Source organism: Suncus etruscus, chromosome 10 (genome assembly GCF_024139225.1).
Source record: "Suncus etruscus isolate mSunEtr1 chromosome 10, mSunEtr1.pri.cur, whole genome shotgun sequence".
In the NCBI taxonomy this organism is placed as follows: domain Eukaryota; kingdom Metazoa; phylum Chordata; class Mammalia; order Eulipotyphla; family Soricidae; genus Suncus; species Suncus etruscus.
Genome location: NC_064857.1, coordinates 38,491,451 through 38,519,388, shown reverse-complemented (window position 1 = coordinate 38,519,388; position 27,938 = coordinate 38,491,451). Strand labels below are relative to the sequence as shown.

The window sequence follows — 27,938 nt, the reverse complement described above, 5'->3', positions numbered from 1 at the left end:
GCCTGCCCGTCATCCGCGTGGCCCACCCCCCAGGCTAGGCTGTAGCGGCGCCGACGTCGGCCTCGACTCCCGGGGGCTGGACGAGTTACCTCCGGAGCCCGAAAGGAGGAAGGAAGCAAAATAGCAACAACCGCCCCGGCGAGGCCAGGCCAGGCGAAGCGAGGCGAGGCGAGGCGAGGCGAGGCGAGGCGGCTCGGCTGCGCTGCCCCCCGCTCGCCCGCCTGCCACCGCCACGGGGGCCCGGGCCCCCCACGGCGCCGCCCAGCAGCCAGCCAGCCCCGCGCGTCTCGTCTCGTCGCGTCGCCTCGCCGGCCTTCGTCGAACCCCGGCTTCCTGCCGAGGAGATCGGGAAGGTTCCCCCCGACCCCGGACTCGGGGTTCCGTGACACACACCCCACACCCCCCACTTCTCCCAGCGGGGCCGGTGAGTAGCGAAAAATAACGCGCCTGGCCCTTTAAGAGCCCCCTCCCCCACCCGGGTTCTTTTGGGGGGTGCTGGCGAGCTTTGGAAGGGTGGGCTCGGCGATCGGACCCCCCACACGGGACGGGGTGGCCCTCCAGACGCTCGGGGAGCAAGTCGCGGGGTGCACCGGCGCTTTGGGGCTTCCCGGGGTGCGTGCGATTTGTTGGGGTGAACTGTTTGTCGGTCTCGGGGAGTCGGCTCCTGCCCAACAAGGCTGTGATTTTTTGGGGGGGGGATCGGGAGTCGGGGTTCGACCCTTTAGGGTGACCCGAGGTGTCTGCTGGGCCTCTCTGGGGTCTCCGATGACAGCCCCGAGCGAGTGACATTTTAGCAGCCGGCCCTCCCTCCTCCCTGTCTCTCTGTCTCTCTGTCTCTCCGTCTCGTGTTTTGGGGTGACCTGGGTGTCTGCTGGGGACCTCTCAAGGGTCTCCGATGACAGCCCCGAAGCGACTGACATTTTAGCAGCCGGCCCTCCCTCCTGTCTCTTTCTGTCTCTCTGTCTCTCTCCTCTCTGTCTCTCTCCCTCCTCTCCTCTCTCTGCCCCTGTCTCTGTCTCTGTGTCTCTCTCTCCTCTCTCTCTCTGTCTCTCTATCTCTGTGTCTCTTGTCTCTCTCCCTCGCTCGCTCACACCGCCTATTCCCTCCTTGGCCCGACCGGTGCCGAAGAGGGGGCCTGTGGGGGCGGGGGGAGCCGCAGCTGTTTGGTTTGGGGAGCGGGGGAAGAAGGGGGGGGCTGTTGCTCAGATGACACCCGGGCCCCACGTTGGGTTGTGTGTGTTATGTGTGTGTGTCCCGGCCGCCACCGGGGTAGGGTGCCCCGTGGAGTTGGGACTCAGCGTGGCCCCCCGAGGGGAATGGGGGTTCCTTCGTGGACCCCCCCCAGACTTGTCCACAGTCGCGAACCCCAGCTGGAGAATCCCGGGCCAGAAGTTTGCAGCTGTTCAACATCTGGGGGAGCGGAGCGTGTGCGGCCCACACTCCTGCGCAGCAGCTCTTATCTCTGGGGAAGCTAGCTAGCTGCTCAGGGAGCCATGGGGGTACGGGTGTGGAAGGTGGGGAGAATTGATTGAGAAGACGGGGTGCCTCTGGTCTCCTTTCTCCTCACCAGCCTTCCTTTGATTAGAGTTGGGGCTTAGAGATTGGGGGAGCACAAGGCCCCTCGTCCCTCATGCAAGCAAGCCTCTACCCCACCCCCAAGGAGAGAGCTCCAAAGCTATGGGTGTTTCTGGGGCTACCTTGGTAGGTGAGGGTACCCCAAGGCGTGTCCTCATGGAGGGTCCCTCTCTGTCTCCCCCATCCCACCCCCAAGCACTGCACTGTAGCTGGGAGGGAGGAGGCTCCAGTGAGTGGATCCTGTGCCCAGCCCCTTTCCGGGAGGGCTTCTTTCTGTTTTTTTTTTTTTGTGGGGGGGGGACTGAGGTGCCCTTCCCCCATCCCTTCCGTGGGTCTTCTAGGCACTTCTGGGCCCTCGTGGACTATGGGAAGTTTGCCGGCTGGCGCGGTGACCTTGACTGCTCAGAGATAGGAGAGGAGCGGGGACCAGCCCTAGACTGGGCTTCGTTCGGAGCCAGGAGCCCGTCCATGTCTTGCTTCTCCCTCGCAAGCCCCCAACAGGGAGACGCTGGGTGTCCAGGGGCACTTGGAAAGGCGCATGTCACCGTTGGCAGATGTGGGGATAGCGGGGTGGGCGCAGGACTGAGCCTGGCTGTCTCAGCTCCCACAGCCAGCCGGCAGTCCTGGGAATGAATTTCCTTCCTGTAGTTTCCCAGCGCAGGAGATGGGGGTGGGGAGGATCGGGATGAGGGTAGCTGTGGCCCCAAGTCTAGGCAACAAGGAGCATGGAGGGGGATCCTTAGAACCTGTGTGTGACTCTTCCCCCCACGTGGCCCCACATAAGCAGCTGGACCTCTGGGTTGAAGTTGGTCACATTCTCTTTGCTTTCACCGCCCTGGCCCAGGACACAGGACACACCCCATGTATGACTGCTTGTCCCTGTATGCCTGTGTGCTTGTTGCATGCATTTGCAAATGTTGGGGGGCTCTCTTCTCTGGGAAAAGTGGGAGCTTTCCCTTCCACTCCAGGAAAGACCTGAAGGGTTTAGCTTCTTACCTGAAATCACACAGCAAATCTGTGTTAGAATTTTTATCAAACCGCCACTTCATAGCAGGGATGGAGCCTAGGAAAGATGGATGCCTTGTTCTGGAAGCTGAACCCAGACAGGGAGCACCCCAGCGCTTGTTTGGGGGGATGGGCAGGGGAGGTGGGACTCAGCTACTACTTGATGCCCTGTGCCTGGAATTGTGCTGAGGATCAGGGAGGGTGGGGGGGTGATGCCCCTTTTGTTCACCCACCTCAAGCTCAACACTCTGCCCTGCCTGGACCAGGCAGGACTGGGCTCTCGGCTGGCAGAGAGGCTAGAGGATCCTCTCCCTAGCTGCTGTTATATAATCTTCCTCCAGCAGGTCTTACAGAAAATCTTTCCTAGAGCTTTCCTGGGACTTGGCAGTGGAGGACAGTGCGAAAAGGTTTCCTCCCCAAGTGGGGAACTGGGAGACCAACACCCCTGAGGCATTCAGCCCTTGATGATGGGGACTCATAGCACTCCTCACCCTGTTTGGGAAGGTGCGCCTCTACAGAGGGTGTCCATGGCTTCTGCTCACCCCGTCTGCCTTCTCATCCAGGCCTTCTGACCCTGCCCTTCCAGCTTGGCTTAGTGTTGGAGGGGGGGGAGTTTGTAGACTGTGCCAGACACTTCTGTACAAGGGGTTGGGGGAGCATGGAAGTCAGGGACAACAGGGTGTGGCTCTGGCTGCCTTTCCGGAGAAGGTGGTCTTCCTGGAAGAGTAGCAGGATCTGGGTCCTGTGAGGGTGGGCATCCACCCGCCCCTGACCACAGCTCAGAGGTGGCTCGAATCAGACTCAAGACTGGTCTTGTGCTGTTGTGGCAGTGACTGAGCCCCACCCTGGACTCAGCCTGGACCATATGGGGCTTGTTCCAGGGCTCTGAGGCCAGCTGGTCTGAGGTGGTCCCCTCCTTGACAGGGAAGGAAGACAGTGGCGGGCAGCAGTGCCTCAGCGTCCCTGTAATCGCAGGTGGCTTTTATGAGCCAGTCACGGGGATGAGTCCGGCCGCCAGCCGGCCCTTCTGTCCTAGTTTGGGGACTTACTCATGGGGGAGGGCGGTGCTTGGTGTGGGCGCAGGGCTCTGGAGGCTGCAGCCTCGGCCAGGCTCAGCTTCAGCAGGAGCTTGCCCGTGTTGCCTGCCTGCTGGCGGGGAAGGTGGCTCTTCTGGGCTGAAAGGCCTTGAACTTTGGCCGAGTGAAGCTGGTGCTGTCTGGCTTCTGGAATATTTCTCTTCTCTCTTCTCGCTCTGCCAGGGACTGAAAGTGTTGCATGGGGAGCTTGGCCTTGTTTAGGACCTGGGTCAAGCCCCTTTTCCAGGCAAGGTCTGCTGGGAACACTTGTGCCCTGGCCTACATGCTGGGGTTTGTGGTACAGGCACAGGGGCATGGAAACACCCCCGGAGCAGCTGCAGCCCCGTGTGGTGATGGGGAGCCAGTGGCAAAGATGATTAAAGGATTGGAGGCTGGGGGTGTTGGTTGCCAGCAGTGCTTATGAAGACTCAGCTGAGGTCTGAGGGGAGACCACCGGGAGACAGACCGAGCACTGAGCCTGCTTGTGAGTGGAGGAGCCCTTATGGCTCCTCCTGCCTCTCTCTCTGAATGGGGTCATGTCGACTGCCCACGTGCAGAAGTGCCCCTTGAGTGCCAGTGCTCTGTGGGCTGGCCGGCCACTGATGGCGGTCACCTCTGGAAGGGCAGGGTCCCCTGAGGCCGCCAACATTCTGGCTACTAACCCTGGTGGAGAGCTTTTGCATTGGATGCTTCTTTGTAGGAGCCGTCCTTACTCCAGCACGTCCTGGCTGGCCAGTGTGAAGATGGGGCTGCCTATACCCCTGAACACTTGACTGGGAGCAGGGGATGTACCGGGACCTCTGGTTCAGCTCTTCCTGCGGCCAGGCAGGAGGGTGCTCTGGGCCCATGGTTGGCCGCACCCAGGTGGGAGTCTATGTGCTCATTTAAACTCTGTCTCCCAGGAGGCTCTGCGCTTTGGGCCTGGTCACTTGGCTTAGCAGGGTGTCCTGATGGCCCCTTGCAGTAGAACAGATTAGGGAGGCTTGGAGAAGAGCCGTCTTGGTCGCCCCTCGTCAGATTTTTCTGTCAGCGGCACTCAGGGTTCATCCTGTTTTCCAGTGTTGAAGCCACTGGCTTGAGTTTTGAGGTCTTCAGGGACCAAAGAAAGAAAGTTCCCTTTGTCCCTTCACTCCTGTGAGCACTGAGTGGGCCAGACCAGTATATGGCTGTGTGCTTCCCCAGGAGGGTAGTCAGGGTTTTGTCTGGGTTCAGCGTGTCCTGCCCCACAGGAGGGGCTAGGAAAGAGGAGGGAACTGAGTGGGTTTTCTCTGTTCTCTGAGAGGGCCCTTCTGGACTGAGAGCTCTGTCTGCTGGATGATGGGTCACAAATTCCCAGGACCTCTGGGGTTGAAGAGACATGGGAGATCAGAACCTTGCAGGCCAGGAGTTGGGGGTGATGGAAGGGAAGGAGCTGGGGGTATAGAGGCTCAGGCAAAGCCTGTAAGGAAACCTGTGTTTTAGGCTACCTTGCCACTCCTTCCTTGGCTCTCAAGTCCAGTCTGCCTCCCATCTTTGGATTCTGCCGCCTCTTGTGAGGGCCTCCAGGGGAGCACATGTGCTGTCCACAAAGGTGATGTTCCATCCAGTTAGGAGGGGGCCGGCCTGCAGGACCCTAGGTGGGGTGGAGAACCAAGAATAAGCGAGGCAGAGGAGGGGTCCTCTAGGGAGCTCCCCACACTGGGAGGTGGAGAGGTGCAGAAGACAGAGGTGAGCCGCTCAGCCCCCTTCCTTGGCTACTGCGCCCCTGTCCTCTGCTGAGTCCCCTCAGCCTGGGGCCCCAGAATGCCTGGGTGGGGGACAGGTGTCCTGGCCCAGCTGCTGCCTCTTGTCTCCACCACCTGTCAGCCCAGGGTGAGGGGCTGGGGGGGCAGGGGAGAGGAAGAGTCCGGCCCCTCACCTGCTCTCTGGGGGATGTGAGGGTGTGAGTGCAGGCGACAGGTGGAATCCTCAGGCTTGGGGGGGGGTCAGAGTTACAGAGCCTGCCTGGCACGCTGGAGTTAGGGGTGGTCTGCTGGTGGATCTCAGAAAGGGCTTGGCACTGGCTTTTCGAGTGAGGGAGGCAGGACATGGGTGAGGAGCACAGAGTGACCTAGGGAGGAGTGTCTGGTTCTTCCCTCACCCAGTCCCCCACTGGCCACTCAGGGCACCCCCCCTTCCCATCTGTCCAGGCATCTTGGCCTCACCTGGCGCCTGTCCTGCAAGCAGCTAATCCTGTGAGAGCTGCTGGCAAACCGCCTCTGCAGGGGCTTAGAGGACTGCCCTTCACTGTGGAGCCCGAGAGCAGCCCCTTTAAACCCTTACCACGGGGTAGTGGTGACCCTGGGAGGATTTGCTTCTCTTATTGGATTGGCCTCTTGGGGTGCCCTGTCTGACATTCTCTTTCCGGCTGTGCTGGGGGAAGAGGGCACCCTGCCCACCTGCTGCCTCTGGTTTGTGGGTGATGGAGGCCTGGGCTGGAAGAGAGGACGAGGACATGCACTGGTGGCCTCTTCCCCTCCCCTCACTCTTGCAAAGTTTGGGGCCACCAGCACCACACCTGGACGTGCCAGGGATGGAACTTGTGGCTCCCACATACCAAGGTGGCCCGCAGCCTTTTGAGCATCTTCCTGGCCCACCTTTGCCCCTGCTTCTGGGGCAGCCTCTCCCCCACTCTGAGCATCAGCCCACCAGGCCACCACACTCAGCAGCCATGGCCCTGCACAGTGGCCGGCCCCAACGGTTCCCTCATCTGGGCTGCCTCGAGCCCCAGCTGCCACTTTCACTTCTGTCTCCTGAGACCCCATAGGGAAGTTGGGTGGGGAGGTAGAAGGCAACATAGTAACTGTCCCAACTGGCCCCACCTCTCTTCCACCAAGGGTTTGAATGCCAGGGCCCCATTCTGGCATCCCTGTGTCTATGACTGAAATGGGCTTAGGTTGGCCAGAGTGCAGGGATGCGGCAGGGTGGCAGGAAGGACTTGCAGGACGGGACGTGCTCCTGGGCCTGGCTGGTTCCAAGAGAGCACTTGCAGCTCTGCAAGTAGGTGACTTTGTCTAAATGGGACTCCTCTCATATGCAGGGGGTCAGTGTCTTTCAACCCTAGGGTTGGGGCGTCATGCTTGGGCCCCCTTCCCACTCAGCAAGCCAAGTCTGCTGTCTGGCAGTTCTGAGCTTAGAATCACAATGAGTCCCAATGCTGGTGAGTTCTTTGAGAGCCTTGTTCCTGCCATGCCTGTGGTACCAGCTAGTTCCCTTTGTCCTCTCTTTTACTTCCATTCCCTCCATCCCTTCTGTCCCCTTCCATCTCTTCTAATTCCCATCCCCTTCCATCCCTTCCATTTTCTCTGTCCCTTCCATTCCCTCCTGACCTGACCCTTACTTCTCTGCTCCCACCCCCATCTTTTCCATCAACTTTTGTTTTTTGGGTTTTTTTTTTTTTTTTTTTTGGTTTTTGGGCCACACCCGGTGACGCTCAGAGGTTATTCCTGGCTATGTGCTCAGAAATCACTCCTGGCTTGGGGGACCACATGGGACGCCGGGGGATTGAACCGAGGTCCATCCTAGATTAGCACGTGCAAGGCAAATGCCCCACTGCTTGCACCACTGCTCTGGCCCCAACCTTTTTTTTATTACTGTTTTCTCTTCCTTCCTTCCTTCCTTCCTTCCTTCCTTCCTTCCTTCCTTCCTTCCTTCCTTCCTTCCTTCCTTCCTTCCTTCCTTCCTTCCTTCGTTTTTGGGCCATATCCGGTGGCACCTGGCTTTCCATACAGAAATTGCTCCTGGCAGGCTCGGGACCATATGGAATGCCAGGGATCGGACCTAGGTTGGCTGCATGCAAGACAAACACCCTACCCACTCACTGTGCTAGCGCTTGGGCTCTCCATCAGCTTTCTTTTTTTTTTTTTTGTTTTTTGTTTTTGGGCCACACCCGGCAGTGCTCAGGGGTTACTCCTGGCTGTCTGCTCAGAAATAGCTCCTGGCAGGCACGGGGGACCATATGGGACACCGGGATTCGAACCAACCACCTTTGATCCTGGATGGCTGCTTGCAAGACAAATGCTGCTGTGCTATCTCTCTGGACCCTCTCCATCCATCAACTTTCATTATGCTCTTGGAGCTTAGAAATGAGTGGAGGGCCGGAGAGATGGTATGGAGGTAGGGAGTTTTCATTGCATGCAGAAGGACAGTGGTTCGAATCCTGGCATCCCATATGGTCCCCTGAGCCTGCCAGGAGCGATTTCTGAGCAAAAAGCCAGGAGTAACCCTTGAGTGTCACTGGGTGTGGTCCAAAAACCCAAAAAAAAAAAAAAAAAAAAAAAGAAATGAGGGGATCGGTGGTAGACACCTGCCTGGGATGTATGAAGCCCTTGGTTTCATTCCTGGTGCCTCAAAAAACAGTGGGACAAGAGGCAGACATAAGCACAGCCCATTCCCATTTTGTTGTTGTCCCACCTTAGCACTAAGGATGGGGAACAGGGTGGTTGGGTTTTTTCCTAGGCATCACATTTCCCTTCAAATCAAACACGCTCCTCCTATGCAGGGCTCTCTCCTCTCCTTTCCTCCCTCCTCCTCACTTCAGTCTCCTTTCTCTCTTCCTGTCTCTTTCTCCCTTCTCCCCTCTCTTTCCCTCTTTTTCTCTCTTTTCCACTCTCCCTTTCTCTCTTTCTCTTTTTTCCCCCTTTCCTAGGTGAAAATAGCCCCGGGTTGGTGGCTGGTGGCTGGTGGCATCTCCCCATCCTGCAGTGTTTTCTTGCTCAGCATCATTCTCTGCCCCAGGACTGTCAGACTAGAGTGGTGGTCCTCACTGGACTGAGGCAGACAGTTTTGTTGGTTGGGGGCGCGCGGGGGGAAGGGTGGATTGGAGGATAGGAGCCTAGGACTGGAGGGCTGAAGTACCTATAGCTCCACTAGGTCCCTAAGTGCCCAAGGGTGCCTGCTGGGTGCCCAGGCCTTGGAGTGGGAAGCTGAGCCTGATGGAATAAGGTCAGAGCCGATGCAAATTTCCATGCAAATGACAGCAATGAGTCATTACTGGTGGGGTTGCTAGGATGGAGGTGAAGCAAGGCTGGGGCTTGGGTTCCAGACTGTGCCAGTGACCTTGGGCTAGTCATTGCCTCGTAGTAGAAGCCAGAGGCCCGAGCACTGGAGCCCTATTGGCACTGCAGATGAGTAAGGGGTTCAGGATGACCAAATGGCTACCTGGTGGGCCCTGAGCTTCTGCCAGTCCTTGGCCATCTTCTGTAGGGTTCTGGAAACACCTCTTCATCAGCCCCATCCCCCTCTCCCCTGACCTTTGTGTTGCCCCTATCTTTCTCACTCACTCCATGGAGACACCTGGCCCTGTCAGCTTTCTGGCCTCTCCAGAGCAGAGGGACTAGGCCAGGGTGGAAGGGCCCTCTGTCCTATTACATCCCAACCCCGCCCTGCTTTGAGGTGGGACAGGGGCCGGCCTCGCTTTCCAGCACTGTGGGCCACTCTCTACCCTTCCATGGGGTTCAGTGACCTGGTACCCCTGATTCTTCCTCAAATCAGGCTGGGGAGTTCCACATCTCTGTGGCTTGGAGAGTAGTTTAGAGATGCTTCCTGGGGGTGCCAGATATCCTCATGGGGGGTTGAGGGGTCCGGTTTTGAGGGCTGGTTCTGGTTCTGAGGAGACAGGAGACATGCCCAGGAGAACAGGGAAGCAGCTCAGCTTCCCCAGGAGGGAGGCCCCTGCTTGGGCGTGTTTCTGCGTGGCCCTTTCTTCCCTCGGTCTCGGGCTCTGGTGGTACCGCCAGCCCCTGCCCCGTCAGCCTCTCCTGGGCAGCTCTGCCCGTTCCTCCCTCCCCCAGCCGCCCGTCCCCGTCCCCCCAGGTCCCCCGCCAGGAAGGTTAAAATTAGCTCAGTGCCCAGCTAAAAATAGCCCCTGCCCAGCCCTGAGGCTGCTGGCTGGGGGAGGGGCGTCCCCAGGGAGAGACGGTGGCGGGAACCGGGGTTTGGGCCTGAGCCTGCCAGACGGAACTTTCAGGAGCACTGGCCCGTGATGGTGGTGATGGTGGTGGTGCATTTGAGAGCAGCCTGGGGGTAGGGGGCACCAGGGTGAAGCCCCCAAGGGTGGGCAGGTCAGTGGGTTCATCCTCCTCCCTTCTAGCAAGGGCCTGCGAGCTTCTATCCTGAGCAGTTCAAGGTTGGGGCTACAGATGCAAGATGCAGACACCCCACCCCACCCCCAGGGCTCCTCTCCCACATACATGCCACGGCCACTCCACTGTCCCCTCTAGCCCTCTTCCTGTATGTATGTGCCTGCCTCTGCCGCCTTGCCTTTCCTGCGTCTGTCCGTCTGTCTGTGTGTCTGTCCCCCCCCCCCAGGCCGCCGGGGGGTACCCCCCCTCCTGCCTGCCTCACTCACGCCTCCTCCCTCGTTAGGGAGCAGGCTGCTGGAGGCCGCCTGACTGTGGGGGTGACAGGTGGATGGGATTGTCACCCCCTCCCCCAGCGCCTGCTGCTTATTTCATGCCCTGCAGCCCAGCCACAGGGAAGGGGCGGGAGGAGGATGACAGCTGTCTCCAGTGCCGCCTGCCTTCCCGGGTCCCCAGCCCTGCGCCTGCCCGCCCCTCCTCCCCCACAGCCTCTCTGGGCGGCCACCCCCACCCCCAGGTACCCCCATTGCCCCCCAGCCTCCGGGTGGGGGAGGGCAGGGCCAGCCTCACACCGGAACTGAGAGCGGCAGCCTGAAACCGCGGCAGGGTCTGAGTATCGCTCAGGTGCCAAGAGGTGTTGGGGGAGTCCAGAGCTACTACTGCCCTGTGCCCCCCTGAACTGAGACCCCCTGGAGGGCATGTTTTGCATCTGATTTGCACCTAATTTGCAGCAACAATCCAGAGGAGATTCCTATTGGCTCTGTGGCTTAGTTGGGGGAGGAATGATGACTAGTCTCTGGAGTCCTGTGTCCCCTACTATCTCCAGTCCCCCTCAGTGCCTCTTCTGAAGAAGAACAGCTCACCTGCCTCTGTCTCCCCCCTCCCCCGCAGACTGGGAGCCATATTGCCCCCAGAGCTGGCCCAGCAGCCACCACCCTTCCTACCTCTTGTCCCCATCACTGCCACCCCCGGGATGTCTCCCTGCCTGCCCTGCCCTGTGGCTCTGATCCAAGTGGTGAATCAGAAGCAGAGGCAGCTGGAGCCTTGGAGGGGACACTTTTGGCCATCAGAGGCTGCTAAGCCCGAAGCAGGGTCTGGGCTGGCCCAGGACCATCCTGCAGGACCACTGCTCTGGCCCACCCCTACCTCCACAGCTCTGGGATCCTCTGGAAGGACTTCCTGGAGGAGGAACAGGATGGAAAGGAGAGGAAGGAGAAAGGGAGGCCCCAGGAAAAATAGCGTCACGTGTAGAGAATAGATGGCTGGGCAGGGGACTCATTGAGGTAGGCCATGTGTTCCTGAAAACCCCCTTAGCAGGATGGCAGGGAAGGCAGACAGGCCAGTCTCCAATAGTTCAGGCCTCAGTGTCCTCTACTCAGGCCCCAGGCACCACTTTAAAATCAGGGTGAAGTTCATGTTCTCACCCCAGGGCTGCCAGAGACTCCAGCCCTGGGGCCTGCAGGCAGTAGGGTCTGTTTCAGAGCTGCTCCTGGGAGGACTTGCCCCAGCAGGGGCAGCACTGTGGTCCGGGGTCCTGACCACTTGCTCTCGGCGAAAGTGCTCTCGGACCTCTTGGCAGGGGAGCTGAGGACATGATGGACCTTTGCACCCTGACTTGCCTCTGTCGAGGATGCTCCTGTCTCTTCAGCCCTAATCTCTCTCGCATCCCAGCTCCCCCAGCATGAGGCGGGGGTGGGGGGTGTAGGAGATCAGCCAGGGAGCCGGTTGCCAGGCGACAGTTGCCTGAGCAACCCCATCCTTTCCATCTCCATGTGCTCAGGGCTGCTCCTTAGAAGATTTCAGAGTCTCCCCCCACCGCACCAGCCCAGCTAGGGGCAAGGGAGTTGGGGAGTGGTGGGAGAGATCTGCCCAGAGGTGGGGTACAGCCACACAGGCTATGGGTCAGCTTGGGGGAGGGCAGAGGGAGAGGAACTACAGAACGGGGCTAATGGGTGTCAGACCTTGAGGAGGACTTCTCATTTGGCTGGGACTCCAAAATCACAACCTTCCCTTATACCTGTGCCTCTGTGTGCACAGACCAGTAGCTTCTGCCCCCAGGAAGCTACCTTCATCACTTCTGGGAGCTAGAAGTTCAGAATTATCACTGGTAACCATTGTGTTAAGTGGAGGAAGAACTGAGCAGGATACCCTGAGTGCAAAAATTAGGGGAACCAGAGGAATGAGATGAGCTTGCAAGAATGCTGCTTGTGAAGGTGAGCAGAGCAGAGAGGGTGCTTCCCGGTAGGGGACAGGGTGGGACAGATGTCAGCCTCAGCAAGAATCTGGCAGGTTTGATGGCAAACTCTGGGCCAGAGTGCTACTGCTTTTGCCAGTTCACCAGATTGGAGCTTTTAAGGCCAGGCCTGGGACTCCCACTGACAAGGCCCTCTTCTCCGTCCCCACTGCCTGCCGTGCCCACCTGCCGCTGTGCTCTCCGAGAGAACTGTGGATAGTGCTGGGGAACAAGGTGGCAGCGCTGGGTGGAAGCCTTTGCAGTGTGTGGCTGGCAGATTAGAGTCATAGGCAAGGAGTGTGGTGTCGCTGGGTCTCTCAAGGTTGGTACAGGTGCCAGCATTATCCCAGGGCATGGTGGGGACTGCTGAGGGCCCAAAGAGCACCTCAAGGACAAGGAAAATAGCAGAGGGTCCTGAGAGAAGGGAGGTCATCACGTTGTTTTCTAGTTGGTTGTTGTTCACTCCTTGATGTTCTGAAAGACTGCACACAGTACTGGGCATTGAACTTGGGCCTCCTCCATGCAGAGCCTGTATTTATCCTATTGAGCTTGGTCCCAGCCCTGATTATTTTCTGAAGACGACTAGATAGAGCAAAGGCTTTTTCAAAATCGAGCTGGGAAGGGTATCCCGGAATCCCCTAGCCCATAAATTAGTTACTGGGCCCAGGAAGCCATGGCTGAGCTTTGGCATCTGCTGTGGCTTTTTGGCTCAATGGTGGGGGTAGGGAGCTGAGGGGGTTCAACAAGCTAAAGAGGGTCCAGACAGACGGCAACCAGTGGGGTTGAAGGCTGGGCAAGGTTCACCTGCACACTCCCCTGACACCTCTGCTGGCTTTGAGTGTGAGTCCCCGTCTATGCTTTGCATGGAGCTTCTGGGTGGAAGCTTTGGAAGGAAGGTTCTTCCTGGCTTTTGGAAGTCAGGACCTCCATGCTTGTCCCCATCCCACCACTCTCCCAGAGGCTTCATCATGATCGTTCCACAGTAAGGGCTGGAGGAACTTGGTGCTACCTGGTGCTTCCCTGTGTCTCCTGTGCCCCCTACCCCAAGCCTTTCCAGTCTAGTCCAAACTGCCCTAGCCCATTTGAGCATGCCCATGTCTCATTCCTACCTTGCTGCTTCTGGGCCATGGTGGGTTAATGGCAGCTGGGGCCTCCTGAGTTGTGTTGACAGACTGTTTCATCTCTGGGAGCTTCAAGTGATGGAGCTTGAAGCCCAGACTGGAGGATTCACTCTTGTGTGTTCTGCAGCAGAGAAAAAAAGAACTCTAGAACCAGAGTGATAGCATAACAAGTAGAATGTTTACCTTGCATGTGGCTGACCCAGGATGGACTTGGGTTTGATCCCCGGCATCCCATATGGTCCCCCAAGCCAGGAGTAATTTCTGAGTGCAGAGCCAGGAGAAACCCTACCCTTGTGCTGCTGGGTGTGGCCCAATAACCAACAATAAAAACAAAAAAAAGAAACACCTCCTGCTTCTAGTCTAAATGGGTGGGTTATTTATTTCTAGCAGCCAGACCATTTTTCCAAACACTTTGTCAACTGGGACCCACTGAGTAGATGGTGGAGCAGAAAGTTGGGGTTCAGGTACCCAGGCTCCCTAAGATGGGTGTGAGGAGCCCTGCTGCAGAACCCACCTAGTTCTGCCCCAGGAACATGGTCCTCAACCTACTGATGGATTTAGCAGCTTCTTAGCATCGTCCATACCAGACCAGGCTAGGGAGTGGCTCTGGACAAGCCCTGGGAGAAAATGGGGTGGTACAGCCGCCGAGATTCAGACCTGGAGAAGCCAGTGGCTGCCCTGACCCTGAGCTCCACTTCTAGCCTGTGTCATTGTCTGGGTTGCTTAGGGTGGGGCTTGGGTGCTGCCAGCCTCAGGCTTTGGGGGTGCTGGGAGCCTACTCTGCCAGGGGCCAGGGCTGACAGCCCTCTCTTGTGCCCTGCTCCCAGGCTGGCAGTGTCCTGCAGACCATGAACTGAGCACTGGTATCAGATTGTTGACAGTTTAAGGCGTGCAGAAACCGCCACCCAGAAACCCCACCCCACCCCCAGCCCTCTGCACTGACAATCCCCAAGAAGATGGGGAGGAAAAAGATCCAGATCCAGCGAATCACTGATGAGCGGAACCGGCAGGTGAGATTCTGGAGTCTCAGGGGGGTGGGTGGGAGCTACAGGAGGACTTCCTAGAAGAAGGGGGCTCTGTGGTGTAGCACTAGAGGGGAAGAGCTGGGTTAGAAAAAGAGGATCCCGGGGCTGGAGAGATAGCACAGTGGCATTTGCCTTGCAAGCAACCGTCCCTGGACCAAAGATGGTTGGTTCAAATCCCGGCATCCCATATGGTCCCCCCGTGCCTGCCAGGAGCTATTTCTGAGCAGAGAGCCAGGAGTAACCCCTGAGCACCGCCGGGTGTGACCCAAAAACTAAAAAAAAAGAAAAAGAAAAAGAGGATCCCGGGACCAGAGAGATAGCATGGAAGTAAGGCGTTTGCCTTTCATGCAGAAGGATGGTGGTTTGAATCCCGGTTCCCATGTGGTCCCCTTTGCCTGCCAGGGGCGATATCTGAGCCTAGAGCCAGGAGGAACCCCTGAGAGCTGCTGGGTGTGACCCAAAAACCAAAAAAAAAAAAAAAAGATAAAAAAAAAAGAAAAAGAGGATGCCCCCCACTTTCTGTAGCTTTTCAGCATCCTGTATCCCATCCTCTGAGGCTCATCTGTGCCCCCATCTAGGAAGACACTGTTCTCTTTTCCAAAAGGAATCCTTTCATCTTCCTGTCCCCCAAGGAACAACTCCCCTGACAATACCACCCCAGGACTGTCCTTGTACACCTCTGTGCCTCTTAACATCTTTTCATATTGGGAGTTGGCTTGTGGGCGATTATCAGGGCAGGGTCACAAAGATGCTGGCCTATTTATGTCCTGTCTGTCATGTCCCCCCCCCCCCACTGAACAGGGGGTGCCTGAGGCAGGGGCTGGGTCCAGCCACCTGTGGTCTTGGTCTGCCTGCTGGGCCAGCAGGACCAAGCCGACCTGACCGCCACCCACCTGCAGGTGACATTCACCAAGAGGAAGTTCGGGCTGATGAAGAAGGCGTACGAGCTGAGCGTGCTGTGCGACTGCGAGATCGCGCTCATCATCTTCAACCACTCCAACAAGCTGTTCCAGTACGCCAGCACCGACATGGACAAGGTGCTGCTCAAGTACACCGAGTACAACGAGCCGCACGAGAGCCGCACTAATGCCGACATCATTGAGGTGTGCAGGCACAAGCGTGCACCTGCCCCGTAGCTGCTCCCGCGCATGCTCCCAGCCTCGGGGGAAGGAGGCTTGAGGTGGCAGTCGGGTGGAGCTGCTCATCCAGCTGTCTCAGCGTCTTTCTTTGGGCCGGGCATGGCTGGGCACCTCTGCTCTTATCTTTCTTTTCTCTCCCACCTACCTCTCTCTCTCTCTTCTCTCCCCCCCCCCCGCCCTTTCTCCCCCTTCCTCCTCTTCCTCTTCCCTGATCTCTTGCTTTCCTGTCTCTCCTCTGCATTTCTGTTGCTCCATATCCATTGCCAGGAACAGGGCTTTGGACTGTAGCTCTGGCCTTCGAGGGCCATGCATCTTGGCAGATCCTGCCCCAAGTGGTGACCCAGTGGGGCCTGGCCATCTTTGAAGGTTTTGGGTGACCAGAATGGGCCCTGTCTGTGCCCACTTCTCCCACTGAGCTGTGTGTACCTTTGGGAACAGAACTTGGATCCTTGAGGGAGTCCCCTGCCTTGCTTTCTAGGCTGGACTTGCACAATATGTGTGCATTTCAAACACTGGACAACACTGGGGTGGGGGAGCTAAGCATGGAGGGGGGACTTTGGGGTTCACTCCAGCCCTGGCTATCATCCCTCCTTTGTTTTTTATCTTGGGGGGCTTTTCTGGGAGAAAAGCCTACTGTCTCATCTGTTTCTGACCGTCCCTTCACCCCACATTTGGAAGCAACCCTCTTCCTGTCCACTCCTGGGTTTGGTCTGCCTACAGGCCCCTGAATTCTGATGCTTCCCGTATGGGCCCCATCTTCCCACAGTTCCCCCCGAGGGCCTCCAAGGCATGGAGGGTGGGTCGTGAGGTTCCCCCACATGGCCATGGTAGTGAGGGGCAGTGGAGGCCCCCCTGACATGGCCCTGGCGGTGCGGTTGCAGACCCTGCGGAAGAAGGGCTTCAACGGCTGCGACAGCCCCGAGCCCGACGGGGAGGACTCGCTGGAGCAGAGCCCCCTGCTGGAGGACAAGTACCGGCGCGCCAGTGAGGAGCTGGACGGGCTCTTCCGGCGCTATGGGGTGAGCCCCACTCACGCTCTCTTTGTCGGCCCTTCCCGGCCCCTTCCCCCAGGCGCTGCACAAGAAGCACAGGGAGTGTGAGAGCCCTGAGGTGGACGAGGTGTTTGCCCTGACCCCCCAGACGGAAGAGAAATATAAAAAGATAGACGAGGAGTTTGATAGGATGATGCAGAGTTATAGACTGGCCGTGAGTAGTCGCATGGAGGAGCAGCTCCCTGCCGTGTGCATGGTGTGGCTTCGCCTGCCCCGGTCCTGGGCTGCTCGGATGGGGTTTCACGCTGCCGGTGACCGCCAAAGAACCTCGGCTCTCGGTCGTGGTCAACCCGTGAGCCTTGCCGAGACTGAGTTGGCAGCGGCCAGTCACGTCCTACCGGCCTGCAGGAAATATGTAGCTGATGCAAGCACCTTAGGTGACAAGAGGACATAGAGAAGGGCCCTTTGTCCAGAGGGAGGTGGGGGAGATGGTCCCCAGGTCTGCTGGGACCAGCTGGAAAGGCAGGAGGTGGGTGAGGCCCAGTACAGCTGCCTGCAGGAGGAAAGCCAACAGGTACAGCCGGGCAGGTCCTGCGAGCAGCTGTGTGTGTGAGATGGGCCTGGACTCCAGGCCTCTAACCTGCCCACTGTGTGTCCTGCCTGGCTGAGGACTAACCACCTCCGTGAGGGGATTTTAGGGGTCTCCTCTTCCATCTTCTGGGAGTAGAGCCTGTTCTCCTAACTGGGAGACTCTAAAGTGGCCCTCCTAGCATTTGGCCAGGGTGGGAGTGGCTGATGGGACACCTAGAGTGTCCGGGCCACACTGCCTAGATGGTAAAAGAACCTTTGCTTGATCTATCAGGCCCAGAGTAGCCCTTGCCTAAACCCACCTCTCTGTTCTCTGTCTAGTCCACCGTCCCAGCCCCCAACTTTGCCATGCCTGTCACGGTGCCCGTGTCCAACCAGAGCTCCCTGCAGTTCAGCAATCCCAGTGGCTCCCTGGTCACACCGTCCCTGGTGACGACATCCCTCACAGACCCCCGGCTCCTCTCCCCGCAGCAGCCAGCCCTGCAGAGGAACAGTGTATCTCCCGGCCTGCCCCAGCGGCCAGCCAGTGCAGGTGAGCAGGCTGCCCCACACGGGAGCCTGGGACCTTCCTTCCCAGGTGTCTCTCCTCCCTGACTGTGGGAGGATGAGGGTCTCGCTGCTCACCATATGGCTGTTTTCCTTCCAGGGGCCATGCTGGGGGGAGACCTCAACAGTGCAAACGGAGCCTGCCCCAGCCCTGTTGGTGAGTGTGGCCTCTGTCCAGGGGAGGGTTGTGGGGGTCACGACTCTAGGACAGGACTGGCTCCTTTGCCTGTATGCATGGACTCTTTCCCTGTGGAGCTGGGAATTCGGATGGGAGGTTCACGCTCGCATCAAGGGCTCCTCTTGGGAGATGATATCTGGGCTCAGCTGTGTTCATATACATAAGCCATAGGGACAAGGCTATCCTCTAGGGCTGCTGTGAGCCCCTCCTGCCCTGTGCTGCTGTCCAGCTGGTGACCATGACTTCGAATGTCACCATTGACGTCACTGTGACATTCCTGCCATTCCCAGTGTGAGCCGGGAGTGGGGATAGGGGCGGCCACACACTTCCAGGGCAAGTGTGTCCTCATGGAACAGAGCAAGGTGACACTTGTGACTGTGTGTAGCCCCATGTTTCTGGGCTTCCGCCTGCAAGCTTAGTTCCGGGTGCTTGTGATACTTCCTGGGCAGTCAGTGGGTGCTGGATGCAAGAGATGGGTGAGTCCCCTCCCATGTCCACAGAGATGGCTGGAAGAGACCCATGGACCATTAGGAGCAGTGGTGCCCAGCATGGAGATGTGTGTGTGTGTGAGGCTGGTCAAGGTTCTCACCATCCACGTGGCCTGCCAGCCAGACCTCTGGGGTCCTCTTCAGACCATAGGGCTCATGACACATGGCCTCCCCGGCTCACAGGGTCAGTCTGCAGGTTAGATGAGATAATGCGTGCATGACAGCTCTGTGTAGACTGCAGTGTGTGGAACAAGTGAAGAAGGTACTTATTATGCGTCGTACTAGCAGCCTAATTATGGTGGTAGCTTCCTCAGCCCATCACCGATAACAGCCTTGCTGCTATGAGTGTCTTGATGTCCCTAGGCTGGAAGGAAGCCCTGTCACATGTTGGTGGCCACTGCAGCCTCCTTGGCTTGCAGGAGAGGGATGCAGTAGAGGGGGCTGTGGCCTTGGTGGTTCCCATCCTCCTTGAGGTGAACTCCAGGCTGTCACACCTCCACTGCGGCCTTCTGCTGGTTTGGGGCTGTGCACGGGGAGAAGCTTGGAGAGGTGTGGCAAGGAAGAATCTCTTGGCCATAGTAGTTTCCATGTCTCATTCTTCCTCCCAACCTCAGTGCCTCTTACCATCTTCAGCTGGGGGGGCCAGGGACAAGACTATGACCTGGGAGTTCAGGGTGTTCCCCTGTTGTACCCCAGACTGGTCTTAGTGAGGAGCCAGAGATCTCAGCTCCCACTTGGAATCTGTGTATGTCTCCGAGGGGCTGTGAAACAGCTGCCAGGCCTCACTGTCCTCTCTCCTGCCCTCCAGGGAACGGCTATGTCAGTGCACGGGCTTCCCCTGGCCTCCTCCCGGTGGCCAACGGCAACAGCCTAAACAAGGTCATCCCTGCCAAGTCGCCACCCCCACCCCCTCACAGTGCCCAGCTGGGCACCCCCAGCCGCAAGCCTGATCTGAGAGTCATCACATCCCAGGGAGGAAAAGGGTTAATGCATCATTTGGTGAGTGGGTGTCCCACCCAGGGGTTGGGCAGCTGAGCGGCCACTCAACTCTCTTCAGGCAGAGGGGGAGCACAGAAGGATCTGGAAAGGGGCAGAAGTGGGTTGAGCAGGGCCATGAAGGACAGGAGCCCAGAGAGAACCAGGAGCACTGGGCCATCCTGCAAGGGGCAAAGGCAAAAGGCCGCCTATAGGGCACCTTCCATGGGGACAGAGGCAGAGGGAGTGGGGAAGGCTTGAAAACAGAGATGGACAAGAAACCGGAGACTCAAACCCCCTTGGTTTTTATTTCTGCTCCCAGACTGAGGACCACTTAGACCTGGTAAGTGATGCTATGCCTTGTGTGCTGTGACCCTTGACTCTTGTCTTGGCCACCCCGACACCCCTGCATGGAGTGCCTGTTCCCCTTTGTTCTCTTCCGTGTATGGCACGTGTTGAGTCGGTTATTAGCCAGTGGTCAGTGCCAAGCAGGATCCAGAAGTGTGGGAGTGAGGGGGATGGATGAACTGGAGGTGCATGCATATGGTATATCCGTGGATATCTGTGGACACAGCATCTCCTTCATTCACTAAGTGCCACTGTGTGATCTTACATGCCAGGAGGCTCTGGGGAGGGACCGACAGCCAGGCCCCCACTTTCTGGTATCACTCAGGCCTACTGTGAGTGTTCTCCAAGCCAAGACTTCAGAGGGGCCTCCCTCCGAGAGGACCAGGCAGATGGGTTTTCCTGAAACTCTGAGGCCTCCTGAGCAGCCTCTGTAGGCTCCCAGCCTCTCCCCTGCCTGCCTCCTGCACACACCCATGCCTCTCCCACACACATACCTTGATCCTCCTTTCCAGCCAGCAGTGGGCCAGGGGCTCTCCCCGAGCGCGCCAGCTCCCTGACGGGCAGCCAGAGAGGCTGGAAAAGGCAGGCAGGCTTTGGCGGCCAACACAGTGGCAGTTTCGGCCCCAGCGTGGCTTTGGAATAAACAAGTGACTCAGCGGCAGATGGAGCTGACAGCCCCACACACGTGTGCGCGCACACACGCAGGCACACGCCACGCCAGAGACCCTGGCACGGCTCCGGGTGTGTGCATCGTGTCCTGGGGGAGGCGAGACTGCAGGGGGCACGCTGGGACATGCTGGATCGTGTGTTCCAGGACGCAGAATTGCACTGCCATGGGGCTGTCAACATGTCTGTGGCTCCATGTTGAGGCTCAGGGATCTCGGCTTGGCCTTGCCTGCAGGACCCGCACTATCTCTCCTGACAGACTGTTTTCTCCCACAGAACAATGCCCAGCGCCTTGGGGTCTCCCAGTCTACCCACTCGCTCACCACCCCAGTGGTTTCCGTGGCAACACCGAGTTTACTCAGCCAGGGTCTCCCTTTCTCTTCCATGCCCACCGCCTACAACACAGGTGAGAGTGCAAGTATGTGGCCTGAGCCATGGGTTCATGGAGGGACCAGGGGTAATGGGAGGTGGGAGGAGAATGCCCAGTATGAGTGAGCTCATGGTTTGGGAGAGCCACCATCTAATTAACATTGCCACGTTTAGCAAATAAGAGCAATTTCCACTTTAAATTTTAGATCAAAATGACTAGTGGGGCCAGAGTGATAGTACTGCGGGTAGGGCACTTACCTTGCACACAGCCGACCCAGGTTTGACCCCTGACATCCCATATGGTCCCCATATCCCGCCAGGAACGATTTCTGAGCTCGGAGCCAGGAAGTAACCCTTAAGCACCACCAAGTGTGGCCCAAAACACCCCCCAAATATATATGTACGTATTTATATGACTAATTTTTAGGGACCACAGTTAATGTGTTAGGTAAGGAACTTGCCTTACACATAGCCAGTCAGTCAGTGCAAGTTCAATCCCCAGCATTAGACTTAGTGAATCCTCATGGTGCCAGTGACCATGCCTAAGTATTTTGTGAGGATCCGCACCCCTGAGGCTGGAGGTTCCATGTTCTTGGGCTGTTTCCAGAGGTCTCTGCAGGCAGCTACACTCTGGGCAGCTCCTAATGTCCTAACGTGGAGGGTATGAGCAGCAGGTGGTTCATGCCGAGTCTGGACTGATGTCTATCTGGGGACCATTATGGTTTCCCTGCCATGTCTGAAGCAGCAGGAGTGAGGCGAGTGGTGTCAGCGTTAGGTAGTCACCCTGTGGACCAGTACTGACTTGGTGGGGAACAGTTGTCCATCCTAGAACTCGCACTCTGCCCTTGGAGCCCCCCTGGAGCCCATGGAGACAGGTTCTACCTCTGTTGTGCAGGACAGAGGCCTATGGCCCCAGAGTACCGACAGGACCAGTTCAGACTGTGGGCAGTCTGACTGAGCAGACTTGGGGGATGGGTCTGGCCCCTGGTGGGCTCTGGTAGCTGCATCTGGCTGGGGTCACTGAGGAGCCACAAGTGGGCAGCCACATGGCTAATGGGCTCTCTCCCAGCCTTGGGAGCCAGAGTGGGGTGTGCAGGGAACAGAGCCCTAGTTATGTTCCTGCTCATTCTGTTCCGGGCTCAACTCCCTGATGTGGAAAGTGAGTCTCAGAAATAAATGCTCTGTGCCCCTTCTACTCGGGCTCTTATTTGGGAGATCCAGGTTCTCAGAGCTCCAGATGTCTCCTGCTAGCAGGCCAGGAGGGCACTTGGGCATCTCTAGGATGAGGCTAAAAGGTAACTGCAAGGCTGGAAGGTTTAATCTCTTTGGGGGGGGGGGGGAAGGGGTTGAGTTTTAGGAGCCACACCCAGCTGTGCAATACTCGGGCATCACTCATGGCAGTGCTTCCAGATTGGGACTGTCTAAACTCTATCATTGCCTACGTCTGTGGCCAGAGTGAATGTCTCCAACTTGTGCAGCAGCTGCCTCGTGTGAGCCCAGCTCCATGCTGGACCCCATCCCCCTGCTTCCTCTGGGCTCTCCCTGCCCCTACAGCTGTGTGGTTGATGCAGGAAAGATGGCCTCAGTTCCGAGGCAAGAATGAGAGGCTTGTCCAGGGGCACACGAGTGCTGAGAGGAGGACGCTTGAAGTGACCTGTCTGACCCTACTGTGCAGTATGGAGGCAAAGCTGGGTGGGCAGGCATGTAGCCTGCACACATATACACACACTGACCCTGGGGTGTCCCAGACAACCTGGGCTTGCAAGAGCAATACTCTGTAAAGTGCAACTAAAAGTCTCCTGGTTCATTTGGTTCCATGGCCACCCAGACTTCTTTGTTAAGACGCTTGTAAGAAAACAGTGAGTGTCCCCTCCCTGGCCTCTGTGCCCCGTTTTTGCAGGCCTTCCTAGGTAGGGTGGCAGGCACAACATTAGCATTGGCCCTGCCTGGTAATCTGCATCACTGTCGGCCAGTAGGAGGCTTGGGGTCAGTATACTAGTGGTTGTGGCTGTGATGGTTGGTCATCTCTTGTGCCCTTCACCTAGCAGTGACCGGAGAACATGGTCCTTCTTTAGGAAGATGTGGAGAAATGACAGAAGTATTTTGGACCCACTGGCCTTTTGTGATTGTTCTTTTTGCCTGACTTTTTCTTTTTGGACCATTACTGTGCTCCAGGAACCAGTCCCAGCTCTGTACTTGAAGGCTGCTGGGACTGATCCTCAGGGCTCTTCTTTCTTTGGACTGATATTCTATTTATTTTACTTGTTCTTTTTGGTTTGGGGGGGGTCATACTTGTGATGGTGCTCACGGGACGCTGCTGGCAGATCTCAAAAGAGAGGCTGATCAGTGACTTAGAAAATCTGGGCTAGAGCAATAGCATAGTGGGTAGGTAGTAGCATTTGTGTGCCTTGTACAGAATGGACCTAGCTTTGTTCCCTGGCACTACATAGGATGACCAAGCCCCACCAGGAGTGATACCTGAACTTCACCAGTTGTGGCTCAGAAACAAAAACAAATCCATCTCAATGTGCATTTCTTTTTTTTTTTTTTTTTTTTTTTGGGCCACACCCGGCGGTGCTCCGGGGTTACTCCTGGCTGTCTGCTCAGAAATAGCTCCTGGCAGGCACAGGGGACCATATGGGACACCAGGATTCGAACCAACCACCTTTGGTCCTGGATCAGCTGCTTGCAAGGCAAATGCCGCTGTGCTATCTCTCCAGGCCCTCAATGTGCATTTCTTGTTGTGAGCACCATGATTTACTCTGCACTCTATGACCAGCACCTCTCCCAGGATCCCTCCCCACCCCCCACCCCCCGTCCCCCACAGCCCCTCAGTGCTGTCTCTTGGGCCTTCTGCAGATTACCAGCTGACCAGCGCCGAGCTCTCCTCCTTACCGGCCTTTAGCTCGCCGGGGGGACTGTCACTAGGCAGCGTCACTGCCTGGCAGCAGCCCCCACAGCCCCAGCAGCCGCCGCCGCAGCCTCCACAGCCCCAGCCACAGCCGCAGCCGCAGCCACAGCCACAACAGCCACCACAGCCGCAGCCACAACCGCAGCCACACCTGGTCCCCGTGTCTCTCAGCAGCCTACTGTGAGTCCATGCTGGTGCTGGGTGCGAGGAGGAGGGCCCCTGAACGGCTGTCACTGGCAGAGTGAGAGCTAACGTGTCTCCCTTCTCTTTCCACTCTTTTGTCCTTCCTTCTCTTCTTTCTCTTTCCTTGGCCCTCTCGCCTCCCACTGTCTCTGTGCACTTGTCTGCCCCCTCCTCCATCTGCCCTCCTTCCCTGTCTGTCTGTCTCTCCTTTTTCTCCTTCCTGTTCCCTGTGCTTTAGCCCGGGCAGCCCTCTGCCCCATGTGGGCGCTGCCCTCACGGTCACCACCCACCCCCACGTCAGCATCAAGTCGGAGCCGGTGTCTCCCAGCCGGGAGCGCAGCCCTGCGCCTCCCCCTCCGGTGGTGTTCCCTGCCAGCCGCCCCGAGCCTGGCGAGGGACTCAGCAGCCCGGCGGCCGGGGGCTCCTATGAGACAGGGGACCGGGATGACGGCCGGGGCGACTTCGGGCCGACGTTGGGCCTGCTGCGCCAGGCGCCCGAGCCCGAGGCCGAGGGCTCCGGCGGGAAGAGGATGCGGCTGGACGCCTGGGTACTGTAGCTTCGCCCGCCTGCCCGCCTGCTTGCCCGCCAGTATCTGCTGCACCGGGACACCCGTGCCCCCAGCCTCCTACCTCCCGCCCTTCACCCCGCTCAGAGCGGGCCCCAGCGGGAGAGGGGAGCAGGGTACAGACCCCGAGGCCTGGGCCCCCCTCACACCTGCTTCTCCATCTCCTCTCTTCACAGACTTTAAAGTGATGGTCCCCATCCCCTCTCTCTGCCTCCCTGATGAAGAGTTGACAATCTCACCGCCCACCCGCCCTGCCCCGGGCTCCTCCCGCTTGCCCCCACTCCCTTTCTAGTGCTCCGTGTCCTGTTGACGGTTACGTTTGTGTATAATTATTATTATTATTATATTATTATTATTATTATTATATTTTTTTTAATTTGGATTCTTGCTTTGGAGAGGGCGATGCTTCCATCCCCTTTCCGCATCCCCCTGCCATTTTCACTGGCTGGGAGGGGCTCTTTTTTGCGGGAAGGGGGGGTTACACTTTGCACGTTGTACACATATGCTGCAGGAGGGGGCCCATAGGCCTTTGGGAAGGACAGGTGCCGACCCTGCATGCGGAGCCCTCCCACCCTATCTCCCAGATCAAGGGAAGTAACCAAAAATCTACCAAACAGCAAGACCCCCCCTCATACACACCACACCGGAAACCCAGGGTCCGCTGGATGGGCAGCTCCGTGTTTCGGGATGGGTGAGCTGAGGTTCTGCTTCGGGAATTTTCCTGGAGCCTCAGGCGCACAGGCGGGTGCTGGAGCCTGGCCCTGCTGCCCTGCACCCCTGGCACAGGCTCTCCCTGGACCCCAGGGTGCAGTGCTGGCCGGGCTTCAGGAAAGGGAAGGTCACCTAGGGGGTGGGGGGTAAGGGGCCTGAAGCACATTGAGAGAAGACAGCCATGCAGAGGGGCCAGGAGGGCAGAGCCGGGCCAGGCGCTGGGCCCCCTACCTGACATGCTCCCCGAGACATGCTAGTGCAATAGCCCCTGGTGCCTCTTCCTGGTGCAGGGGGTGGGGGGGCAGGGAGGGGCCTTCCATCGTGGGGCCGGTGTAGACAGGCTGTCCCTTCCCTGCACGCACACTTCCACCAGGAGTGGACTGGGGGTCACAGCAAGTCTGTCCCCCTAGTCTCTCCTGGACCCTCTCCCCACCCACCTCCTGGCTCCTTCCGCTCCTGACCCCACCTCCCTGCTCTTAGCTCCCTCATTGTCTCGCTACCTCCTGTCCCACCACCCCAGGCCGGATCCCACCTTCCCTCTTGGCTACTGTAATTGTAAATAGCAACCTTTGAAAACCCTTAGCAGTGTAACAGTCCAGGAAACTGTTGGTTTTTTTTTTGTTGTTGTTGTTGTATTGATATGAAATGAGATTCTATTTTTGTCAAAGTATATTGTAATAATAATGACTCAAACGGCCCGTACTGTACAGACAAGATTCTTCTGCTGTTGTTCTTGCTGCCCGCCTGCCCCTCCTAGAATCTCCCCCTTTCCGCTGCCTCCCCTGGGGGAGCAGTGGAAGTGGGGGGGGGTGTCTTGAGACCTAAAGCTGGACCACAGATCAAACTGGAGGGGGCAGGCCCCCAGCCTACTCCCGTTGTGACCCCACCCTCAGGGACCTGGGTCTGGGGCCATGCAAGGGGTTGAAAGGATGGAGTCGGCCTCCTCCTTCCCAGGAACCTGGGCTTCTAGTTGGGCAAGAGAAAGGCAGACATGGCCCAATTGTGTGGTAGGCGGCTGTTGTGGCATTTGTGTGGTGGTGTGTGACTTGAAGGTAGGGGGCCACAGCCTGAGTGCTCACAGGACGGCCAGCGCTTGTGTCATAGGTTCCTTGTATTTCTCTATGTATGCATTAGTGCTCACGTGCATGCGCAGTTCTGTGGAACTCTGAGATGCCTGGGCTCGTAACGAGTCAGGTGATGAACTCTGAAGGCATACGTGCACAGAGGGACCATCCAGTTCCCTGACCTGCTGCCCGCCCATTCCCTCTTTGTCCCCTGCTAGCTGGGGGACACGCTGCTGCAGTCAGGGCATCTAGCTGTTGCCCTTCTTCCTTCAGCCCTACCTCCCACCCACCCTGGGGTACTTCCCACGGCTGCCCAAGCTAAACCCCTCCTTAATTCCCCCTCATCCCTGGTCCCAGGGGAAAGGCCAGTTCCTCTCCTCGATGCAGTCTTGGGCCCGCTGGGCCATGGGCCTCCCAGCACCCCCACAAAACCCCATACCCCTGCCCATCGAGCACAGTTTGCCCTCCTTGGGGGCATCTGGCCAGGGCCCCAGAGAAAGCAGGGTGTGTGCCCCCACCCCAGCCCGGCATGCGTAGTTGGCTCTCAGTTGCTGAGCAGGTGTCTGGCTGGGTGCAGGTGCTCAATCAATGCAGAACGACCGGCCGCCCCATCTCAGGCTGCTCCCGCCTGTAGGCCGGGCCCCCCCACCTTCAACACGGGCCCCGCCACTCTTGGTGCAATATAATCCAGGTCGCCTGCAGCTCACAGCAGCAAACCTGGCTTTCGATTCCCATGTGTGCATGTGAGTGTGTGTGTGCGTGTGGTGTGTGTGTGTGAGAAAGAGAGAGAGATTTCTTCTCTTTCCCCGGAGACAGGGGGGCGGTCTGTGAATGGATCTGTGACATTTCTGCAGCTCTGTATCCCAAGGTTCCTTTTGAGGGTCGGGGCCCCTGGGAACCCAGCCCTCAAATGTGGACTTCATTTCTTTCTCTCACAAGCCAAATTTGCCTCCACCCACTCCTTCCTCTGAAGAACTGGGCGCTTGCCAAAGTCATCACTGGAGTCACCCACTGCCCCCCCAGGTTCCCACAGCCTGTGGGGGCAGCGGGCCAGAGGACCCTCCTCCTGCCAGGGAACACCCACTTCCCTGACCTTGGACAGGAAGGAAACAATGCACCTTCTCTTGCTGATTATTTATTTGTTTGGAGAGACAGAAATGATGTAAAAGTGTATCTAGAAATATCTCTATATATTTTTAACTGACTTTGGAATCCCTTGGGGTGGGTGGGGTGGGGGCGTGTTTTAGCATTCAAGCAGGGATGGCAACAGAGCCCTGGGAACTGGTTCTCCCCTCTGCCACCTCGTCACCCCAAGTTGGAGAAATGGGGCATTTGTATGGAGGCAGTGGGGCTGGAGTGCTATATAGAGAATCTGGAGTCTGTCTTCCCCATGCACATGAGGTGGGGGAGAACAAGGGGTGGATAGGCCATGGAGGTGCCCCACCCCGAGCCCGACAATCACCCACACTCTGGGGCTCCTCCTGGTCTTGGGTAGGTGACTCCAAGTGTGTGGCTGTTGGTTCGTTTTCAATATTTCCTTTCGTGCTGTACGGTGATGCTTTCTTAGTATTCTACACAATAAGAACAGGCAAGTCCTTGAGATTCTTATGAGTTTTGTTTGAGAACTCTTTCACTATATTTGTTGTAAAGAGGTTTACTATTAAAAGAAAAAGAACACACATTTGTGATACCTGGGCTCAGCTTCTGGTTTCTTGGGTGCGGTTCGGTCGATGGTTCAGGAGGGGGAGGAAAGGAAGGATTGAAACACCCCCTTCCCCTTGCCCAGGGCCTCCTCCAAAGTATAAGCAGTCTCGGGGGCTACTGAAGGCTGTTGAGAGAAAGAGAGAGAGATGCCCAGAGACAAAAAAAAAAACAAACTAGGGCCAGAGTTGGTAGTATAGCAGGTAGGGCATTTGCTTTGCAGGCAGCTGACCCAGGTTCAGTCCCCAGCATCCCGTATGGTCCCCCTGAGCACCTCCAGGAGTAACCCCTGAGCACTGCTGGGTATGACCCAAAAAATCCCCCCAAAATGGGCTCAGGCTTTTGGGATAGGACTATAGATTTGGGAAATAAGGACAGGG

At 57.7% G+C, this 27,938-nt stretch overlaps 1 protein-coding gene across 4 annotated transcripts; it reads left to right on the top strand.

Annotated features, from left to right (window-relative positions):
* Window positions 1–366: 366 nt before the first annotated feature.
* MEF2D (myocyte enhancer factor 2D) lies at window positions 367–27,547 on the top strand. 4 transcript variants are annotated; one of them, XM_049782264.1, is made up of 12 exons: window positions 367–424; window positions 13,936–14,118; window positions 15,033–15,236; window positions 16,154–16,291; window positions 17,174–17,384; window positions 17,499–17,555; window positions 18,873–19,063; window positions 19,362–19,382; window positions 20,330–20,459; window positions 23,282–23,513; window positions 23,755–24,064; window positions 24,259–27,547. In XM_049782264.1, exons 2-12 carry the CDS (start codon window positions 14,065–14,067, stop codon window positions 24,268–24,270), a joined length of 1,560 nt encoding a protein of 519 aa, XP_049638221.1. In that variant the 5' UTR covers window positions 367–424; window positions 13,936–14,064; the 3' UTR covers window positions 24,271–27,547. The 4 variants fall into 4 exon arrangements, with proteins under 4 accessions (XP_049638221.1, XP_049638223.1, XP_049638224.1 ...); XM_049782266.1 differs by lacking the exon at window positions 367–424 and adding an exon at window positions 1,686–1,701; XM_049782263.1 differs by lacking the exon at window positions 367–424 and having other exon boundaries at window positions 13,546–14,118.
* The last annotated feature ends 391 nt before the right edge of the window (window positions 27,548–27,938 follow it).

What these genes read in the sequence shown, in the direction of transcription:
- MEF2D (XM_049782264.1), top strand. Translation starts at nt 14,065, where the DNA reads ATGGGGAGGAAAAAGATCCAGATCCAGCGAATCACTGATGAGCGGAAC. An exon ending in AGCCTGCCCCAGCCCTGTTG is followed by an intron (nt 17,556 to 18,872) that starts GTGAGTGTGGCC and finishes CCTGCCCTCCAG; the next exon opens with GGAACGGCTATGTCAGTGCA. An exon ending in AAGGGTTAATGCATCATTTG is followed by an intron (nt 19,064 to 19,361) that starts GTGAGTGGGTGT and finishes TTCTGCTCCCAG; the next exon opens with ACTGAGGACCACTTAGACCT.